The 22,860-nt window shown below is 36.4% G+C and overlaps 1 protein-coding gene across 3 annotated transcripts in view; it reads left to right on the forward strand.

Moving 5' to 3' along the window:
- Positions 1-22,860, forward strand: part of BRMS1L (BRMS1 like transcriptional repressor) — a 59,196-nt gene that overhangs the window by 22,797 nt on the left and 13,539 nt on the right. For all 3 annotated transcript variants that reach the window (XM_037834833.1, XM_037834834.1, XM_037834835.1), the window contains 4 exons: positions 16,722-16,818; positions 17,796-17,879; positions 18,539-18,603; positions 19,275-19,314. In XM_037834833.1, coding sequence (XP_037690761.1) covers positions 16,722-16,818; positions 17,796-17,879; positions 18,539-18,603; positions 19,275-19,314 — 286 coding nt within the window. The remainder of the gene's footprint in view (positions 1-16,721; positions 16,819-17,795; positions 17,880-18,538; positions 18,604-19,274; positions 19,315-22,860) is intronic.

Genomic DNA, 22,860 nt, shown 5'->3' on the forward strand with positions numbered 1-22,860 from the left:
ATTTCTTGAATCAGCCATCTTATCCTTTGGTTTATGTTTGTCATATATATATTTCCCCTCTCTCTATTAATATCCTTTATTGTACCCATACCGAATCTCTTTAGTACTGAACCTTTCTCCAAGTGTCTCTGTCCTTTCTTTGTTTCTCTGTCTGTTGGGCTCCCTTTAGTATCTCCAGTAGGGCAGGTCTCTTGTTAGCAAATTCTCTCAGCATTTGTTTGTCTGTGAAAAATTTAAGCTCTCCCTCAAATTTGAAGGAGAGCTTTGCTGGATAAAGTATTCTTGGTTGGAAATTTTTCTCACTCAGAATTTTAAATATATCGTGCCACTGCCTTCTCGCCTCCATGGTGGCTGCTGAGTAGTCACTACTTAGTCTTATGCTGTTTCCTTTGTATGTGGTGAATTGCTTTTCTCTTGCTGCTTTCAGAACTTGCTCCTTCTCTTCTGTGTTTGACAGTGTGATCAGAATATGTCTCGGAGTGGGTTTATTTGGATTTATTCTATTTGGAGTTCGCTGGGCATTTATGATTTGTGTATTTATGTTGTTTAGAAGATTTGGGAAGTCTTCCCCAACAATTTCTTTGAATACTGTTCCTAGACCTTTACCCTTTTCTTCCCCTTCTGGAACACCAATGAGTCTTATATTAGGACGTTTTATATTATCTATCATATCCCTGAGGTCCGTTTCGATTTTTTCAATTTTTTTCCCCATTCTTTCTTTTATGCTTTCATTTTCCATTTTGTCATCTTCCAGGTCTCTGATTCGTTGTTCACCTTCCTCTAGTGTTGTACTATGAGTGTCCAGAATCTTTTTAATTTGGTCAACAGTTTCTTTAATTTCCATAAGATCATCCATTTTTTTATTTAGTCTTGCAATGTCTTCTTTATGCTCTTCTAGCGTCTTCTTAATATCCTTTGTATTCTGTACTGTGGTCTCATTGTTCATCTTTAGTTCTTTGAGTAGCTGCTCTAGGTGCTGTGTCTCTTCTGATCTTTTGATTTGGGTGCTTGGGCTTGGGTTATCCATATCGTCTGGTTTTTTTCATATGCTTTATAATTTTCTGTTGTTTTTGGCCTCTTGGCATTTGCTGAACTTGATAGGGTTCTTTTAGGATGTGTAGACCAATTGAAGTCCTTATCTCTAATTTATCAGATCTACAGCTTCGTGGAGTACACTTTCTCTAACTAACCAGCAGGTGGCGTCCACGAGCCACCTGTTCTCCACAAGCCAGTTCTCCCCTGCTTAGCCTTTTTGGTGAGTGGGGGAGTGAGTCTTGTGGGGTCCAATTGGTGTACCAAGCTTGCGTGTGTAGTTGGTGTTGCCTGCCCTGTATATGGGGCGTGTTTCTGGGCAGTCAGGGAGGGGGGGGTGGCTCTAAGAATCAAATCTCCCTGGTGATCCTAGAGTTTTAAAGCTGCTGCAATAGTCTAATCCTTCAGTTCAGTCCTGCCACAGTTTGTCTCTGCCACTGACCCACAAGTCCTTGGTATTGGCGTATGGCTCCTGAGACTTGCAAGTGGGCCCCTCTTCCAGGGCGTGCACCCCCTGGTCCTCTGTTGAGGGATGGCTGTGCTATGTCACAGGTGAGTGCCGTCCCCCCAGGGTGGTTCTGGGCTGCTGGGCTGTGTAGGGAGGCTCCCAGTCTGCTGAAATGATGGCTGAATGGGGCTTTGGTAATTCACACTGCTCCACCTTCCCAACTCTGGGACAATCAGCTGAGGTTGCAGGGAAGGCTAATGTCCACGCCCAGTTTTGTGGTGTGTGCCTGTTATTTGAAGCGCTTCCATCACACTGGGTTGTGTTGGGCAGCTCTGGGCTATGGGGCTGGCGATGGGCAGGAGTGTTTCCTGTCCACCAGGATGATGGCTGTGAGCGGACACCCCCCTTTTCTTGGGAAGTTGTGGTGTTTAGTGAAATTTCTCAGCCACTGGATTATTGCCTTTTGTCTCAGAGCTCTCTTAGTTCTGCTCTTGTCTTGACCTGCCCAAATTGCAAGTCTTTGAAGCTTTCTGTATTGGGCTTCTTAGAGTGATTGTTTTAGAAAAAGAAAAAAGGATTAAAAAAAAAAAAAAAAAAAAAGGGCCCTCCTCAGAGATCTAATGGGTTATTGAAATGCTAAGAGACAAAGCAATTAGGGCCATTAAGGAAAGTTCCACAGGGCAGAGAGATCAGCTTTTCTTCGGTATTTGCATATGAGCCTGAGGTCCTGAGCTCTGCCTTTCCCCTTTCTATGTTCACCAGAACTCCAAAAATCCTCTGCTTTTATTTTAGAGTTTTTTGTGCTATTTTTTTTCTATGTCTGTCTCCTCTCTGCTGGGCTGGCTGCTCTCAGATTCTCTGGTGTCTGGTCTCAGTCTATCTATGGTTGGAGTTTGGATCAGTAGAATGAGTTTCCGATAAGGGCTGCCACTGCAGTTCTCCCTTCTACTTCCCGGAGCTGACAGCCCCTCCTCCCACGGGACTGAGCCTGGCAGGGAGAGGCGCGGGTCCCCTGGCCGCAAAAACTTACAGATTTCGCTGATCTCAGCAGTTCGACGTGTTCATGAGTGTTGTATGAAGTATGCCCAAAGTCAGATTGCTCTGTGGTGTCCAGTCCCCGCAGTTCCTGGCTTTCTACCTACTTTCCTGGAGGAGTAACTAAAACATACAGCTCACCAGTCTGCCACCTTGCCCCACCTCCTAGATCAAGCTTTTTAAATGTGTGATCCCAGTATTCTGTGTCCCTACTTATTTTCTGTCTGCCTCATCTTTGTTTATTTAGGGAGCTGTGTTAAATTTCTCTCTTTGATTGTGAATTTGTTAATATCTTTATTTCTGTCTGTTTTTGCTTTATGTATAGTGAGGCTATATTATCAGACTCATCCATTTTAGAATTTTTATATTTTCTTAATAAATTTTAACTTTTCTTTAATGCTCTTCCTTCTCCGTAACAATGATTTTTGCCTTAAAGTCTATTTTTTCTGATAATGAAAATTGGCATCCCAGTTTTCTTTGGCCTGACATTTGCCTGATAAAGTTTTTCCCTTCATTTTCTTTTTCTTTTTTTTTTTGGTCTTATATTTCAGGTGTATTGCTTGTAAATAACATGCCTTGATTTTTTAAAAACCCATTGTAATAATCTGTTTTTTAATTTAGTCCAATTTATCACAATTATTTTGGTATTTAATACCAACAGATATTGTGTTTTCTATTTATTCAGCTTTATTCTTTTAAAAAAGTTCTTTCCTGGCTTTTTTCTTTTTAATTGAGCTTTAAAAATTGGTGACTGAAAGGCAATAAGTTGCAATAAGCATATGTTGGGGAATCTGAGCTCTCAACATGAACAGACCTTAAAAAAAGAAAAGAAAGAAAAAAAAAAAGGGAAAAAACAAAAGAAAAAAAGGGAAATAGATTATATTTTAAAAACAGTAGAAAGGCAGTGAGTTGTGATAAGCATATGTTGGGAATCTGAGCTCTCAACATAAACAGACCTTAAAAAAAGAAAAGAAAGAAAGAAAAAAAAGGGAAAAAACAAAAGAAAAAGAGTGAAATTGATTATATTTTAAAAACAATAGAAAGGGAACAAGTTGCAGTAAGAATATGTTGGGGATAGAGGACTGGTGGTTTGATGGGGCTGAGCCCTCTACCATGGGACTTGCCCTTGGCAAGACTGTGACTTCAAAGGAGAGGCTACACCTCCTTATAATTGTGCCTAAGAGCCTCCTTCTGAATGCCTCTTTGTTGCTCAGATGTGGCCCTCTCTAACTAAGGCAACTTGGCAGGTGAAGTCACTTCCCTCCCCACTACTTGAGATCTGACACCCAGGGGTGTAAGTCTCCCTGGCAACGTGGAATATGACTCCCAGGGAGGAATCTAGACTTGGCATCATGGGATGGAGAACATCTTCTTGACCAAAAGGGGGATGTGAGAGGAACTGAAATAAGCTTCAATGGCAGAGAGATTCTAAAAGGAGCTGAGAGGTCACTCTGGTGGGCACTCTTACACACAATATAGACAACCCTTTTTAGGTTCTAATGAATTGGAATAGCTAGCAGTAAATACCAGAAACTATCAAACTACAACCCAGAACTCATGAATCTTTTTATACAATTGTATAAAAATGTAGCTTATGAGAGATTATAGTGTGATTGGGAAAGCCATATGGACCACACTCCCCTTTGTCCACTGTATGGATGGATGAGTAGAAAAATAAATGAGGGCAAAAAAAAAAAGAAAAAATAAAAAGGCACCCAGTGTTCTTTTTTACTATAATCGTTCTTTATGATTTTAATTTTTATTCTTATTATTTGTGTGTGTGTGGTAATGAAAATGTTCAAAAATTAATTTTGGTGATGAATGCACAACTATATAATGGTACTGTGAACAACTGAGTGTACATTTTGTATGACTGCATGGTATGTGAATATATCTCAATAAAAATGAAATAAAAAAAAAAAGAATATGTTGGGGAATCTGAGCTCTCACATGAACAGATTCCTTAAAAAAAGAAAAAACAGAAAAGAGAAAGGGAAAAATTGATGTAAAATACTATTTCTAATTTTAGATATTACCTTTAATTTTTATCATGTATGCCTACATTAGTAGGATCTAAACATTAATTAAAAAAAACAAAACAAAACTCTGCCCTTCTCCTGCACTGTAAAGGACCTTAGAATCCATTAGCCTTAGTTATTCCCTCTCAGATTACAGATTATAGTTGATCAGTATTTTAGTTTCATCTTGCTTTTTTATCCATCAAATGAGAGATTATTTTGTTCTTTTTAGGTTTATCCACATTTTACTAGTTTCTTGTTCACCATTTTTGAGTTGTAGCCTTTCCTTGCAGGTTCATTTTCTTGCTTCTTGAAGAACATCCTAGACATTCCTTCACTGATGGTCTCTTAGTGGTAAACTCATTTAATTTTTTTTTTTAATGGCTTTATTTGCAATAATTCTTGAAGGCCATTTTAGGGGGATTTAACATTCTAGGATGACAGTTATTTTCTCTTAGCATTTTTAGGATCTTACTTTCCACAATACATGCTTAGAAGCCTGCAATTAGTTTAATTATTATTCCTTTGTAGATAACCTGTTTTTTCTTTTCCTTTCTGGCTGCTTTTAAGCTCTTCTTTTTGGTTCTTCAATTTCTCTACTGTGTGTCACCATGTAGATTCTTTTTAACTCTCCTGATCTTTGATTTGTTTTGCTTTCTGAATCTAAGAGTTTATGTTTTTCATTAGTTCTAGAAACTTTTCAGCTATTGTTTTTTTCCCAGTATTGTCTTTCTTCCATTTTCTCCAATTCTTTCTCCTGGGACTCTAATTAGTGATATGTAAGTACTCATTCTGTTTCCATATCTCTTAAATTCTTTCATGTTTTCCATCTCTTTGTCTCTTTGTTCTTCATTCTGGATAATTGCTTCAGCTTTAGCTTCATTTTATCAATTCTCTCTACCAGTGTATCTGAACTTTTGTTTAACCTCTCCATTCAGTTAATTTCAGTGATTATATTTTTTCATTTATAGAAGTCCTCTAGTACTTTTTCACATTTTGTTTTGTTTTTGATACTATCTTATTTCTTTTTCAAGTTTTAGATCTCCTATTTTATTTCTTTAAACATGTTTACTGCATATTTTTAATTTAATAAATCCATTTCTGAAGTTCTCTGAGGTCTTATTGAGGTCTCTGCTGTTTTTTTTTTTGTTTTGTTTTTGTTTTTTTTTTAAATTTCTGCTGAACCTCACAGCTGATTTCCTTATTTCATGATTTTGGGCTATGGCAGGCTATATAGGTGAGGCTTGGGCAGAGGATGTAACTCTTAAAATAGTATCTACTTTTATTTCTGCTAGGTTGTTTTAGCTAGGCACCCTGGTATGCCACCATGCCATGCTTGGGATTTCCTGGAACATGCAGGTAGTCTATATTTGAATCTCAATACATTCAAGTCAGGCCTAAGATTATGTATTTTCAGGGAAAAAATTTTTTTTCCCCCACTTAAGAGACTAGGCTGAGTAAGATATATTTCCCTCAGGTGAATCTTTTCTGGTCAGCCTTTACATCAAAAGTATAACCCTTCAGGGCACAGGGATCTCAGTCCAGCTGCCCACTTTGCTCAGGCTCAAGAACTTTCTCTTTTTCCAAAGCAGTCTTTTAAAAACGTGCTTCTAAGTTATTGACACCAGCACATACCATTAAGGAAGCCACAGCTTCAGTATCAGGTTAGCATGCTGGCTTCTAGCGCCTTCTTTATTTTTGGTCCTTAGAGATATGCCTTAATTTTTTTTGAACTTAGCTATACTTTTAAGAGTGCATGGTTATGTTTTTTTATCTAGGGTATCTGTCCAGATATATTGAGAAGTTTTGTTTTTGTTTTTTTTTTTTTAAGGATGACTAGTCCACTATATTTTCCAAAACAAAAGTCAACAAGATATCTTCAAATAACATTTTGTACTTTTACAAATATACTCTTTTTTCCTTTTTTTAATTAAAAATTTTTTCTATTGATTTTTTTCTCCCATCATTTTTCACCTTTGAGAGTCCTCTCTCTCCTTAATGGTGCAAAATATTTACCTACATTTCATCTAGTTTAGTTATGGCTTGTGTTTTTATGTTAAACATATAATTAATCTGTTTTGAATAATTTAACTATATAATTAATCTGAAGATATTCACCAGTAGTTCACGGGCATTCTAGATAGAGGAAACAGAAAAGATGAAAGGGAACTTATATTTACAGGGCTGTGTATTTATATTCATTCTCTTATTTTAATTCTTGCAACCTTATGGGATAGAAATTACCTTGATTTTACAAGTAAGGTAACTGAGGCTCAGAGAGGTTAAAAAATTTGCCCAGGGTCGCGCAATTAATGAACAACAGAACTAGCATTGAAATCCTTTGATCTACTAGTTATTTAGTTAGTTTACGACTTAACCTGAACTTCATTATTCAGGGCTTTTATCTGCTTATTCCTTAGTACTGCATTAAAGTCACATATAGAAATAACTCTGAGAGGCAATAGAAGTGGGAAGAAGGAAGTCACTGCCAGTTGTCAGAATAAAAGTTTGATTAGCAACAGAGAGGAGGGACCAGGACTAGAGACTGAACGTGTTCACGTGGGTGAACAGAATGTGCCAGAAACCCACAGAGGCTATTGAGGCAGCAGATGGTTTGTATCATTTAAGGAAGAAAACCACATTTATGGTATATCATGATGTGCCAGACACTGAGGCAGATGGAGAAGCTTTATTTAGGTTATCTCGTTTAAGTCTCACAACAGGGCTTGAGGTGGTTATTAAGAACTAGCAACAGAAGTTAGAAATGACTCAGAGACCTTCAGAGTTCAGGGTTTAGGATTCCACTTCTTAAGATCAGTGAGAGCTATTCAGGGCTGTTATCTTTTGGTTGTCTGTTCACTTAACCAAATTTTTTTTCTGATTATAACATTAATTGGTGTCTGTTGAGAAAAATTGAGAAGTAAAAGTCTAAAGAAGGAAATAAGATCAACCATAGTCTACCAAACAGAGGAAATCCCTATTAATAAGTATGTGTATGTTTGTATAATTATATTGTACATAGCTGGTATCATACTGTATATAATTTTTTTTTCAAATTTAATAAATGTGAAAATTTTGCCCTGTTTAATTTGATGCTTTTTTTTCTTTTTTTTAAATTGAAATTGTTCACAAACCATACAGTTATCCAAAGATCCAAAGTGTACAATCAGTTGCCCATGGTACCATCCTACAGCTGTGCATCCATCACCACAATTAATTTTTTTTCAATTTTTAGAACATTTTCATTACTCCAGAAAAGAAATAAATACAAAAAAAGGAAACTCAAATCCTCCCATACCCCTAACCAACCCCCTCCATTATTGATTCATAGTTTTGATATAGTACATTTGTTACTGTTGATGAAAGAATGTTAAAATACTACTAACTGTAGTATATAGTTTGCAATAGGTATATATTTTTTTTCCTATATGCCCCTCTATTGTTAACTTCTAGTTACAGTGTCATACATGTGTTCTAGTTCATGAGAGAGATTTCTAATATTTGTACAGGTAATCACCAACATTGTCTACCACAAGATTCACTGTTTTATACATTCCCATCTTTTAACATCCAACTTTTCTTCTGGTGACATACGTGACTCTGAGCTTACCCTTTCCACAAACTTCACATACCATTCAGCACTGTTAGTTACTCTGATAATGTGTTACCATCATCTCTGTCTATTTCCAAACGTTTAAGTTCACCCTAGTTGAACATTCTGCTCATAATAAGCAACCGCTCCCCATTCTTTAGTCTGGTTCTATATCCTGGTAACTTATATTTCATGTCTATGAGTTTACATTTTATAATTAGTTCATATCAGTGAGACCCTGCAATATTTGTCCTTATGTGTCTGGCTTCAAGAATTCTTCATCAACCCATTTTTTTAAAGACGGTTTTGTTCACACACCATACATTCTGTCCTAAGTAAACAATCATTAGTTCCCTGTATAGGCACATATTTATGTATTCAGCACCATCGCCACTATCTATGTAAGGACATCTCCATTTCTTCCACAAAGAAGGAGGAAGTCAAAGAAGGTAGAGGGACAAAAGAAAAAGAACAAAGAGAGAGAGAGAAAAAAAAAAAAAAACACATGAGAGCTAGAAAGCAACAAAAGGAAAGATAGCATTAACCTAAAGTAGAATAAAGAGTCAGACAACATCACCAATGCCAGGAGTCCCATACCCTTCCCCTATGTCCCCTCTCCCCCATATGCATTTAGCTTTGGTATATTGCCTTTGTTATATTAAAGGAAGCATAATACATTGTTTCTATTAATTATAGTCTCTAGTTTACATTGATTGTATTTTCCCCCCAATTCCACCCCATTTTTAACACCTTGCAATGTTGACATTCATTTGTTCTACCTCATGTAAAAACATATTTGTATCTTTTATTACAATTGTTGAGCACCCTAGGTTTCACTGAGTTATACGGTCCTAGTCTTTATCTTTCCTCTTTCATTCTGGTGTCTTTCATAAGAGATGGGAAATTTTCATTGATTATTTCCTCTATTATTGCTTCTGCCCCTTTTCCCTTCTCTTCTCCTTCTGGGACACCAATGACACGTACATTCCTGTATTTTGTTTTGTCCTTAAGTTCCCGGAGACGTTGCTCATATTTTTCCATTCTTTTCTCTGTTCTTTTGTGTGTAGGCTTTCAGGTGCCTTGTTCTCCAGTTCCTGAGTGTTTTCTTCTGCCTCTTGAGATCTGCTGTTGTATGCTTCCATTGTGTCTTTTATCTCTTGTGTTGTGCCTTTCATTTCCATAGATTCTGCCAGTTGTTTTTTTGAACTTTCCATTTCTACCTTATGTATGCCCAGTATTTTCATTATATGCTTTATCTCTTTTGCCATATCTTCCCTAAACTTTTTGAATTGATTTAGTATAGGTTGTTTAAATTCCTGTATCTCAGTTGAAGTGTAAGTTTTTTCCTTTGACTGGGCCATAACTTTGTTATTCTTAGTGTAGGTTGTAGTCTTCTGTTGTCTAGGCATCTGGTTTCCTTGGTTATTCCAATCAGGTTTTCCCAGACCAGAACTGGCTCAGGTCTCAGCAGGAGGCAATAGTATCATGTCTCCCTGAGGGTGTGTCTTAGAAGATTGTTGCACCCTGTGAGGCCTCAGTCACTGTGCTTTTCCACCCAGCAGGTGGCGCCTGTCAGCCTGTAGCTCCAGACTGGTGTAAGGAGGTGTGGCCCATCGTGTTTTCCCCCAGGCTGTGGGGTCTGGTTCTGAATGGAAGGCGGGTAGTAGAGCTGGGCCCCACCTCTTTCCTCTTAGGGAAGCTATCCCCGCTAGGGAGAGATCATTAGCATTTGAATAGATTCTCTGCCCGTGCTATCTCCACTCTTGTCTGGGTCAGAGTGTTGGGAACTGAAAATGGCTGGGGCTTTGTCCACTGAGCTGAAAAAGGGACAGAAATCCCCCTTAAGGACCAGTCCGTGGCCACCGTCCAGCTCTCCAAGGTCAGTCATCACCAAAAGCCTCTGTCTGCCTGTTGGGGTTTCATAGCTTGTATTGAGCAGTCCACGCTTGTTAATTAAAACCCCCAGTTGGAGCTCAGCTGAGCTATATTCGCTTGCTGGGAGAGTGCTGCTCTCTAGCACCACAAGGCTTTGCAGTTTGGGCTGTGGGGGGAGGGGGTTCCTGGCTTGGATCTGCAGTTTTTACTTACAGATTTTATGCTGTGATCTCAGGCATTCCTCCCAATTCACATTGGTGTATGATGAGTGGACAGTTACGTTTGTCCCCCCCACAGTTATTCCAGATTATTTACTTGTTGTTCCTGGTTGTTTATTAGTTGTTCCAGGGGGACAAACTATCTTCTACCATGTTCTTCTGTCTTCTGTATATATTATTTTGCATCCTAACTTTTTTTAAAGCAGCATTTCATGGCTATTTTTCTGTAGCTCTTAGTTTGTCAGGGCTGCTGTAACAGTACCACTGACCTAAACAACAGAAATTTATTATCTCACAGTTTGGGAGGCAAGAAGACCAAAATCAAGATGTTGTCAGGGCCGTGCTTTCTCTGAAGTCAGTAGTGTTCTGGTTGTGGTTTGCAGGTAATCTATAACTCAGTCTCTGCCTCCATCCCATGGCCATCTCTCTCCCCACTGTCTCCTCCTGCCATGTCCAAACTTCTTGTGCTTATAAAGACTCCAGTCATTTTAGAGTAAGGCCTGCCCTAATTCAATTTGGCCTCATTTTACTAATAATATCTTCAAAGATTCTATTTACAAATAGGTACACATCACAGGATTGGTGGTTAAGACTTGAACATGACTTTTTGTGGGACATGAGTCAATCCATAGCAGGATTTGAACTCTCTTCTTTAAAATATGTTTTTATCAGGTAATACATATATAGATAGATAGATACGTGTTTCTGAAGACATAAGACTTATAATGAAAAAAAAACAGCTATCCCCTGCCCCACCTCCAAGTTCTGTATCCCAAGGGCAATTACTTTCAATTCTTAGCTAGTTTTGGAATTTAGCATCGTATTTCTAGGTTTTATCAGGTGTAGACATTATCTATTGGCTTCCTATTCTGGAAGCTGAAGATTCCATGATGGTTCTCTCCATTCTAATGTTATTATGTCACAGTTTTTGTTTTTGTTGTAAGCTATAAGTATTGTTCATTGAGCCAAGAGTTATACTATGCTTAAACTTCTTCTCTTGTACACCTTTTTTTAAACCTTGAACTTTTTAATTGTCTCATTTATTGTTAGTTTTCTTTATTAGTTATCATTTTTTCCCAGATACTCCAGCAGATCATGAAAGCCCCCTAATGCTGTTTTCTGTGTGATCAAGTGCTGAGGCAATCCATCAGCCCAGTTTTCTTCTGAAACCCTTACTCTTGGGAACAACACCTCCAACCCTCATAGCCCTTGTCCATCCTTCAGAAGCTTTCTAGCCAACTGCATTGCCGTCTTCATGTGGAGTCTCTTCCCCATCACCCTGGGAATTCTCTTCACCTGTCTCCTGCTAGATCTCTTTTCTCCTTTTTCTCTTTCCATTTGTTAGAGTATATCTTTCATTAGTTCCTAGAAAAGACTATATGGAAATGAGTTTTTTGAGACCTTTTGTATTGGTTACTCCAATAGGCTTTGCAGCTCATCACTCTGAAACTTAGTGGCTTAAAACAACAATAAACATTTATAATTTCAGTTTCTTTGGTCAGAAATTATGGGAGCAACTTAGCTGGGTGGTTTTGGCTCAAGGAATTACATGAAGTTGCAGTCAAATTGTCAGCGAGGGATGTAGTTATCTGAAGGCTTAATGGGGGGGTTGGGGTGGCAGGGGCTGGGGGATCCACTTCCAAGGTGATTTTCTCACAAAGCTGGAAGCCTCTGTTCTGCCCCATGTGGGCCTCTCCACAACTGCTTGAGTGCCCCATGCCTTGCTTCCCTTAGAGGGAGTGATCCAAGAGACAGCAAGACAGAAATGACAGTGCTTTTTATGACCTAGATTTCCACCACCTTCAGTTCATTAGAAATGGGTCACTAAATCCAGCCTACATTCAAGGGGAGAGGAGTTAGGTTCCACCTTTTGAAGGTAGGAGTGTCAAAGAATTATTGGACATGTTTTAAAACCATCATACCTTTCAGATCCCAAAATATCTTTACTCTTGTACTTGAGTATAGCTGGTAATCATGTTTCCTCAAAATTTTGAAGGCATTACTCCATAGTCTTTTAGCTTCCAATATTGCTTATGAGAAGTCTCTTGTAATTCTGATTCCTCATCCTTTGTTTGTGACCTTTTTTTCTCCTTGAATGCCTTTAGGATTTTCTCTTTATCCTGGTGTTGTGGAATAGCAAGATGATGTGCCTTGGTATGGGTCTTTTTTTCTTTCACTGTGCTGGATACTCAAAGGAACATTTTAATCAGGGAACACATATCTTTAGTTCTGGGAAATTTCTTGTATTGTTTCTTTAATATTTTCTTCTCCATCATTTTCTCTACTTTATCTTTTTGGATCTCTTACTGGTCAGATGCTGGACTTCCAAGATTGATCCTTTACTTTTCTTATGTTTTTGTTCCTATTATCCCTCCCTCCCTTCTTTCATTCTTTCATTTTGTTCCTTTCAAGAAAGTCTTCAAATTTCTTTTCCAGTTCTTTCACTGAGTATTTAATTTCTGTTATACATTTAATATCCTAGAGCTCTGTCTCCTCTGATTATTTTTTATATTTTAGAGATTCTTTTCTTTTTTCATGAATGTAATTCCCTATGGGTATAAACTATAGCTATTTTGAAATTTTCTCTGTATCTTGTATTGTCTCTATTTCTCTATACTTCTTTCCTGTCTGTTCTTTTTTCCTCTGCCTTTCATTTTGGATGCTTTTCTTAAATGGCTAGTGATCTAGTCATCATTCATATTTAAGAGTGAGTAAATAAAATGCTTTCTGTAGGCAGAACTTGTCAACTGGTGAATGCCAGAAGTTTTCTTCTCTTTGGTGAGCCTAAAGTAATGTTGAGGAATCTGCTTTCTAGGGCTTTTCATGTATTTTCTCCTGTACTGCTTATCCAGACTCTCATCCATTTCAGCAAGGAGGTCATCTGGCCCACCCATCCAGTGCTTTTGGGTCTCAACAGCAAGATCTTAGGATCCCTTTGACTCTCCACACCATCCCCTCAGAGCCCACATCCAATTTCAGAACTGATGTGATTGACCAAGGTACCCCTGATACCAGTGCCTATTAACATGTAATCCTTACTGAAGCCTTCTGTAAAAATTGAAACCAAAGATGTCCCATTTACCATACTTCCCTCAGATGCAGTTATTAGATGGCAGGGGAATCTGGTTTTTAAAACTTTGTCTCTGTTATCCTATAGATTCAGAAGCTGATGCTAGGAATATAAAATCATGGAACTGATTGTTGTCAGGGCAGAGTCTTCACAAGTGTCATTTCTGATTGACTTGTACATTTAACAATAAAATTCATTCATCACAAAAAGGGGATGGGTAGCAGGCAGAGCAGCCGAGCCAACCAAGTTCTATTGCGGGAAATAAAAATGTGTGCCTCTAGAGCCACTGATAACCACAGCAGTGAAGTTTCTGCAGAATTCCCGGGTCCGTCAGAGCCTACCTGCAACCAGGAGTGCATTCCTTAAGAAGAAAGTGCTCAGCACAGTGGTGGCTTTGGAGCACTGCCTTGGAAGAGCTCTCAGCTACTGTAGTCTTGGCTTTTCCTAGCAAATGTCACTTCAGGAAATTGCAGTGGAGCACTGACTTGAGTTATAATATTGACTTCCTTTTTTAAAATAAACATCTTTCCCAAAAAGAAAAAAAAAAGTAGTACTCAGATTTTTCAGAATATTGCCCCCTCCCTCTTATTCTTTTCTTTACAAAGTGCATATGTATATGAAGTGTATAGTGCAGATTTTTGAGCTATATCTTTGTTTAGTTACCCTGTTCAGATATTATGACATGAGATTGTGCCTCTTCCTTTGATAGCTGCAAGTGTTGTTTGTTGATTTATTTTGTACATGTTTTTTGTTTATATCATTAGGTCTTACAGAAGAGAGATTTTGTGATTTGGTTCATTTGCCAGCTTATCCTAGAAGTCTCTCCCCGCTGTTGACACTCAATTTTTAGTGTCTGCAGAGCAGTAATATGGATGTACTATATGTAACCAAATACCTATTATTATATTTAACTTTGTTCCTAATTTTAATTTTATGCATTAAATGTATTGCTGTTGTGAGCATCCTTTTGTAAGTACAGCTTTGGCTGAGGTTGGTTATTTCCCAAGGATAGAATCCTCAAACTGTAATTACTTGATCAAAGGAAATAATCATTAAGGTCCTTAATACTTATTTCTAAATTACTTTCCAAAGCGTTGAGTCAGTTTATATACTCAACATCAGTCAGCATTGTGTATTATAATTAAAAAAACATTGCTTGTCAAGTGAAAAACAATATCACAATGCGTATTTTAATTTGCTTTTTTTCTGTTTTTTTTTGTTGTTGTTTATTTTGACAATGAGTGTGGGCTGTATTTAGATTTTTCTTACTGATTTATCCATGCTATTTAGTGCCTTCTTATGATTATTAAGCCTTCATCATGTTGCAGATATTGTTGTTTCCATCCTTTTACTTTTATTTGCTTTTTAATATGTTTAACTTTACATTTTTATGTGATAAATGTATTATTCATTTCCTTTATGGTTTCACCTTGTGATTTTGTGCTTAGAAAGGCTTCCTCCATCCCCAAATCAAATAAAGAGTCACTGTCTTTCTTTTTAGTTCTTTTAGATTCATTTTGTAAATTTAACTCTTTACTCCATTTATTGTGATGTACAATGTGAGGCAAAGAATCCTAAAATTTTTTCTCTAAATAGTTAAATTCATTTTTTATTGTCATTTATCATTGTCAAATTTCCAGATGATTTGAAAAGGCACCTTGATCATATACTAAATTTTTCTCTAACCAGTGTCTATTTCTAAGCTTAATAATTCTATTCTGCTTATCTTTTTATTCCTGTGGAGTACATTAAAAACACACACATACACAACTATTGTAGCTTTTTAATACTTTCCTCTCAGATAATGCTAGTCCTTAAAAATCTTACAAGGCTCTGGTACTGTAAGAAGTTGAAAACTACTATGTGTCTTAGGCACGTGCCAAAGGAGAGTTGGTTTCTGAATGTGGGTCAGTTCAAAAATGGAATCCTGGAGCCGCTTTTCCAGGGGCTTCTTAGAGCTGCCTGATGAGAAGCAGCGTGGGTCAGAGACTGGGAAAGGATTCAGAGAGCAGGTTAAATGAGTCTAGGTGTGGGGATTGGAGGGATGTCAGATCTGCCAAATATGTAATTATAAGCAGTATTTTTATAACGCTTAAGTAACTGTTGAACACAGATTCCTCCACAGGCACCAAAACAAGGGAGTTTGGATGCTCTTTTCTTTTCCAGCTATCCTCTGGCATCTCTATTATGACTTCCTTTTTCCTTCACAGGAGCTTTTCGAGGGTCTTCAGGGGTAGGAGAAAAGGGAGAGAAGAGCAAAGGGAGTCTGCTTTCCCTTTTTCTCTGATATATAATGCTTCCCAATTCCTATAGCACAATGTAGATAAGACTGGAATATTTCATAAGATTTTACAAAAGGAAATAACAGAGTAGCATCCAGTAGTTCATACGAGATCTACTTGGTCTTCTCAGCTTTGTTTTCTCTCTGGCTCCTGGCTTGCCTCAAATTGACAAAAGCCGTTTTTTTCCCGACACTCAGGAGAACCTTCAAGCATGTGTAAACTCTAAATTTCAAACCTCAAAGAAAGGACTCCATGACTGACACTGGGAATGAATGCTGCCTCCGTGGCTGTGGCTTATGTCCTCCCCAAGGCAATCATATCTGGCTATAAGCCAATGGCCTAGTATCTGTACTGGAGATGAGCATTTGGAGATGGGTTGGGATCTGTTATAGGTCTTTTGTGTAATGAATCTGTACATTATATTTATCTACATTTTATGGTTTTTTTAGTAAAGGGTACAGTGTTACATAATTAAAAGAACGATAGACTGAGAAACAGTAGACCTGGGCTCTAGTCTGACCTGCTAGTAAATATCTTGTCTTTTTCAGCAAGTCACTCAATCTGTCTGTAGTTTTGTTGAGACATTTGGATATGATTAGTCTCTAAATTCTCTTCCCTATGATTTTCTGATTTTGACTGTAATTGAATTATTTGAAATGATTATAAAGTTTGTACTTGAGTCTTTGTGATATATTAGGCTATTTTAATTTGATGCTGAATTATTAGTGAGGAATAAAGGTCCAATTATTGTTCCTATTATAAAATATGGTCCATTTTATGATGATGCGCTTTATAGGACAGAATCTCCATTATGGAGACAAGTGGAAACTGCATGTATTTACAAGGGGCCATGAGAGCTTGCTATGAGTTTTTTGGTAAAGTAAATATTTGCCTCTTCATTTATGCCATATAAATTTAAATGTTCTTGAACAGAATTTAATTGCATGTAGTTAAATCTTTATTCATAATCTATAATTTCTAATTTTACTTCTGTCTTATATTTGACATTTCTTTAAAATTTTCAAGCTGAACTAATAAAAGCCAAAAAAAGCCCTGAATATTAATGTATTTTAAGAGTAAGTTATTTAGTAGCCTTAGTTGATAGACCAATTTTTTGCTCTCTACTTACGTATAATCTTTTTTTTTTTTAGAGTGAAAAGCTTTTGTTATATGATACAGTCCAGAGTGAACTAGAGGAGAAGATAAGAAGGCTTGAAGAGGATAGGCACAGCATTGACATTACCTCGGGTAGGGGAAGTGATGTGATTGTGATGTTTACTTTGAGTGGCACTGAACCTTTAGTTCACTGAAGTATCTCGCAATACCTTAGCCTTAGTCTTACGTAAATCAAGTGTCCTAATGAGAGGGAGAGGGGAAAGAATTCTAAAGAATTTGATATGGTTGTGATTGTGATTTTGATTTGCATTCACACCCTAAAAAGGCATAAAAAATGGAGCACATGAAAAGGCACAAAATAGAATGTGATAGGAATCTACTATAAGAATAGTATTGGATGATAGCTATGGTATATAGTATGTTATTCCTTCTAAGTCTTGAAATACTGTTATGTGGAAGAAGGAATAAAAATCTTTTCTCTTTGGTACCAGGTAAACTAGGATAAATGGATTGAAGTTATAGGGAAGTAGATTGTTGTCTGAGAAAAAGGAAAAACTTTTAAATAATTAGGTCAGCCGAACGTGGAATTGCTTTTTTTAGAGATATTGTGAAAAAATTTTCTGCATTGGGTGGAAGGTTTCCTAGGTTATTGTACAGTTCTTGAATATGCATTATTTTGTTTATTAAAAATTTTATTTCTCTGTTATAGAGTAGCCATAGTGGAGTCAGACAGTGCTCTGTTACCTACTGGTTGGGTGACCATGGACAGTTATTCACCTTTTCTAAATCCCTACCTCATAGGTAGTTTTGAGGATTATGTGAGACAATGCATGTAACATATGCTTAACAAAGTGCCTGAGGTGTTCATCAAGTGTCAGGCATTATGCTTCCTGAAGTGTCTAGTTGGTATTTGGTTTAATAAAGGCAGAGGAAAATTGATAAATAGATAGCCTCTAACAAAATTATATGCTATCTGATGTAAATAAACTTAGCTGCCAATGAAGTTTTATACCGTTTTATGCATACAGCCACCATGAAATAATATAGTATTTTGTTTGTCTTGATTTCTTGAATTCAGCTAATACTTAAGTGTTTCGTTTACTTGTCAGAGCTATGGAATGATGAGCTTCAGTCAAGAAAAAAGAGGAAAGATCCTTTCAGTCCTGACAAAAAGAAGCCAGTCGTTGTTTCAGATATCCTTTCTTGTTTTTTTGTTTGTTTTGTAATTATGTTACTTTTTGCATTGTGCATACCTTTGTAACTTTTATTCGTATACATTGACTTATTTGCCTGATAGTGTAATAAGCAACATGATTTATAAAACTGAAGGAAGAGGGATGTAGTTTTAATTAATAGGGGGTGGGGAAGGGATAGAAATTTAGTCACTATCTCAACTTTGAAAATTAGTGTGGATTTATAGCTCATATGGACTCTGATGTGAAACAGTTTTGTAGTATATAACATGGCTATTTAATTCTTACGTATTTTTTAAAAATATTTTTAATGTTTCTGAAGTTGGAGTGTCTTTAATTTAATGTGTACATTCAATCTTGGCATTTTCTGAAAATTTCGTTTACCCCTAACCCCCCTTCACTTTTTTTCTCTCATTTCAAAGCAGTGATTAGATTGGTGGAATATTTTATAATCAGTGATGTTATAGAATAAAGAAAATATGGTTTATGACATCTGAAGTACAGGAATATATTTATCCTGCTACTTAGTTTTTTGAGGAATAATTTGAAGTCAGAATTCAGTATATCACAGGATTATGCTTCATTCTCTGAGAAATAGAACTTTGGAAATATGATTTCAAAGTGTAAAATTATTACTAAATTGACCTTGACTTTTCAACGTCCTTATATAGTTTATATGCTACAAGATCTTGATATTCTTGAAGACTGGACAACAATTAGGAAGGTATGATTAAAGAGTAGTGGAACACACTTTATTTTTATAGTCTGTTTTTAAGAATTCTATAGTATTTCATTAATATGTAAAAAAATGATTATTGTAAATTGCTTTACTTTTGCAACATTTTCTCTAAGGCAGTTGATACTATTATAGGTGATAGCAAACTACAAGAATATTTTAAGAATTTAGAGACATGCCAGCAGTTTGTACCTTTTTCTATGATAATGTAATTCATAATTTATACAGATGTACAGAAAAGCATTTATTTAGGTTGCTTCAAAGTAATAATAAATTACCATTCTGTGCCTAGTGCCTAGCTCTGTCCTGGCTCATGGAGGGCACTCACTAAATGTTCAAGAATTATAGGATTTTTTGTGCTTATTTGAAAATGGAGATTTGTTTCCTTACTGAATTATCCCTTTTTAGAAACCTTTTAGTTGAGAGTTAGAGATTATTTCAGGTATTAATACCTGTAGAGAAAGTGTTAGTCTCTATATATATTCTTTATGGTCTTAGATATTGAAAAATTACTAAAGCAGCTAAAGGTTTATATTTCACTGTCTTTGTAATCAAGCTTATCAGTAATGTTGTATTTATTGAATAGAAACCAGCATATGTTTTTGGTCTATGAACTCAAAACAACTTCTTTCTTCTGCTTTTTTTTTTTTTTAATTAAGGCAATGGCTACACTGGGTCCACACAGAGTGAAAACTGAGCGTAAGTCATTTACTCTGAGTTCAAAAATCTTTTGTGTGGAGACTTGTTGAATCAGTATTGTTATGTAATTTACTACTAGAGAATTCCCCCGTTAATGGTTTCATTTCGTCTGTGAACATTATACCAAAAATTAGGAAGAATTCTTCTAGAGTCATTTGCCTCATATAAAAGTTTCAAAATTTGGGGATGCAATATATTTCTTTTTTCAGTGTTTCAGCTACATTCCTATTGGATAATAGATCAATAATTAAAAGTATTTATTTAGTGTTCTTTATGGGCCCAATTATTTCTAGGGGAGGTGTTTGGAGTCCATGGATTGGCATCAGGGTATCTGTGAACCTTCTGAATTTGAAAAATTTCTTTTGTGCGTGCATTTTTCTGAGGAGGAAGATAGGAGTGCTGGCAATAGAATCCATCAAAGAAATTTACCTACTCCTAAGACTTACACATTCTGGTATATCTCAGTAAAATTCACATCAAACTATACTTTCTTGATTTTTTTTAAAGGTCTAAAATTATTGCCAAAGTAGTAGTACGATGGACCTTGTTGTCTAGAATAACTTAACTCTTTTTCTGCTTTCACTATCATGAAATTTCCTAGTCCTTCTAAGAACAATGAAGCTAGGTTTTTTTTTTTTAATTTTTTAATGCATTTTTTTATTGTGTATGTTAACATATATACATAACAGTGATAACTTTCAAAGTATGATTTAACAAGGAGAGAGCAAATTTCAAAGAATGTCATGGGTCATAGTTCCACAATTTCAGCTATTTCCGTCATTGTAAAGGATAACATACATACATACAGGTGTTAAATTTCGACGTATAGCTCAACAAGCAGTTATATAGATAATTTCAAAAATTGTTATTTGTTACAATTCCACAGTTTCAGTTCTTTCCTTATAGTGCAATATAGGGTATATACAGAAAGGTGAAGACTTCCAAAGCACAATTCAACAAGTAGCTGTAGAGCAAATTTCAAACGATGTTATAGGTTGCAGTTCCACCATGTCGTTTACCTTCTTCCAGCTATTCTAACACCCCAGCATCTAAAAGTACATATATATTTATACTAAGTTTCAGTATTCATAGACCTTTGTTAAATTTTATCTTGTTTGTTGCTACCCCTTCCTCTCTGGGTTTTAAGACTTGTCTGGCATAGGAACACTCTGGTGGATTTAAGTTTCTGAGAGATAAAACTCAGTGAGTTTTGTCTTTTGTAGAATCTCAGGTAGGGACCTAGGTATCTGGGGGCTTATTTTGGTAAACTATGGCCATTTGGGATGTCTAGTTGGAGCTTACATAAGAGAAATCTCCAGGATAGCCTCTTGACTCTGTTTGGGCTCTCTCAACTACTGTAACCTCAGCTTGTTGCCTTACTTTTTTTTCCCCTTTTGGTAAAGTAGAGATTTTTAATCGCTTGCTGCCAGGGCCAGGCTTATTCTTGGGAGTCATGTCCCACGTTGCCAGGGAGATTCATTCCCCTGGGAGTCATGTCCCTTGTGGTGTGGGGGAGAGGTTAATGAATTTATTTGCCAAGAAAGGCCACATCTGAGCAACAAAAGAGGTTCCCTGGAGGTGCCTCTTAGAAATAATTATAAGAGGGCTCAGACTCTCATTTACAGCCCTAAGTTTCACAAGGGTACGCCTCAAGTTGAGTGCTTGATTTATTAAATAGTGGGTTCCTAATTTCACTTAATATATATTCTATCTGAAGATAAATTGTCAGTTTCTTACATTATCTTCACTTAGTTGTACAATCATCATCACTCTCAAGTTTATAACAATTATCATAACATAATATATCCCAGAGCTCTTGTCAGCTACTAATTATTCATTCCTAGTATTAGTGTAGTGTTGGTAAGATATTCCTATTAAATATAGTCTTTAATATGTAATGGGTAGTTTTTCCCTATACTGCTCTTGTTAACCCTCTGCACCAGTGTCATATGAAGCTAGGTTATTAATAAATGTTTTAAATAATAAGAAAAGGAACTTCTAGTCACATTCCAATAGATAAGGTAATCTATAAGAGTCAGTCTCCATATTTTCTTTAACCCAAGTATTCCTTTAAATTTGATATCATTATAAAGTACTTCCCTTGGGAATTAACTGGAAGGGCAAATGCCAAACTTTCTAGAGCAGTGATGCTTTACATTTTTGGAGTATGGATTCCTCTGAGACTCTGACTACCCTATTTGATTGAGTTTCCCCCACTCCCACTGCAGTTATCTTTAGCATTGCATCCTGTTTGTTTTCTGCATGGTATTTACCACAATTGTAATTCTTTATTTATTGTTTACTTATTTGTCTGTCTCCTGATTGGATTTTTTTTTTGAATTTTTTTTAAATTTAATTTTATTGAGATTGTTCACATACCATACAATTATCCAAAGATCCAAAGCGTACAATCAGTTGCCCATGGTACCTTCATACAGCTGTGCATCCATCACCACAATTAATTTTTTTTCCAATTTTTAGAACATTTTTATTACTCCAGAAAAGAAATAAAGACAAAAATGAAATTCAAATCCTCCTATACACCTAACCAACCACCCCCCCCTCCATTACTGACTCCTTGTATTGGTATAGTACATTTGTTACTATTGATGAAAGAATGTTAAAATACTACTAACTGTAGTACATGGTTTGCAATAGGTATATATTTTTTCCCTATATACCCCTCTATTATTAACTTCTAGTTATAGTGTCATACATTTGTTTTAGTTCATGAAAGATATCTCTAATATTTGTACAGTTAGTCACAGAGATTGTCTACCACAAGATTCACTGTTTTATACATTCCCATCTTTTAACCTCCAGCTTTCCTTCTGGTGACATACGTGACTTTTGAGCTTACCCTTTCCACCACCTTCATGCACATTCAGCACTGTTAGTTATTCTCACAATAATGTGCTACTGTCACCTCTGTCCATTTCCAAACACTTAAGTTCAACCTAGTTGAACATTCTGCTCATAATAAGCAACTGTTCCCCATTCTTTAACCTCATTCTGTATCCTGGCAACTTATGTTTCATGTTATGAGTTTACATTTTATAATTAGTTCATATCAGTGAGACCCTGCAATATTTGTCCTAATGTGTTTGACTTATTTCACTCAATATAGTGTCCTCGGTTTCTTCATCAACCCATTTTTTTAAGATAGTTTTGTTCACAACGCGTACATTCTGTCCCAAGTAAACGATCGATGGTTCCCTGTAGAGTCGCATTTTATGTATTCACCACCATCACCGCTATTTAAGGACATCTCCATTTCTTCCACAAAGAAGGAGGAAGAGTCAAAAGAAGGCAGAGAGACAAAAGAAAAAGAAAAAAAAGAGAAAAAAAAATGACCACCACCAACAAAAAAACATGACAGCTAGGAAGCAACAAAAGGAAAGATAGCATTAAACTAAAGTAGACTAAAGAGTCAGACATCACCAATGCCAAGACTCCCATACCCCTGCCTTATGTCTCCCTCTTATATGCCTTTAGCTTTGGTATATTGCCTTTGTTATATTAAAAGAAGCGTAACACAATGTTTCT

The sequence above is a fragment of the Choloepus didactylus genome, chromosome 4, assembly GCF_015220235.1.
Source record: "Choloepus didactylus isolate mChoDid1 chromosome 4, mChoDid1.pri, whole genome shotgun sequence".
Lineage (NCBI taxonomy): Eukaryota > Metazoa > Chordata > Mammalia > Pilosa > Megalonychidae > Choloepus > Choloepus didactylus.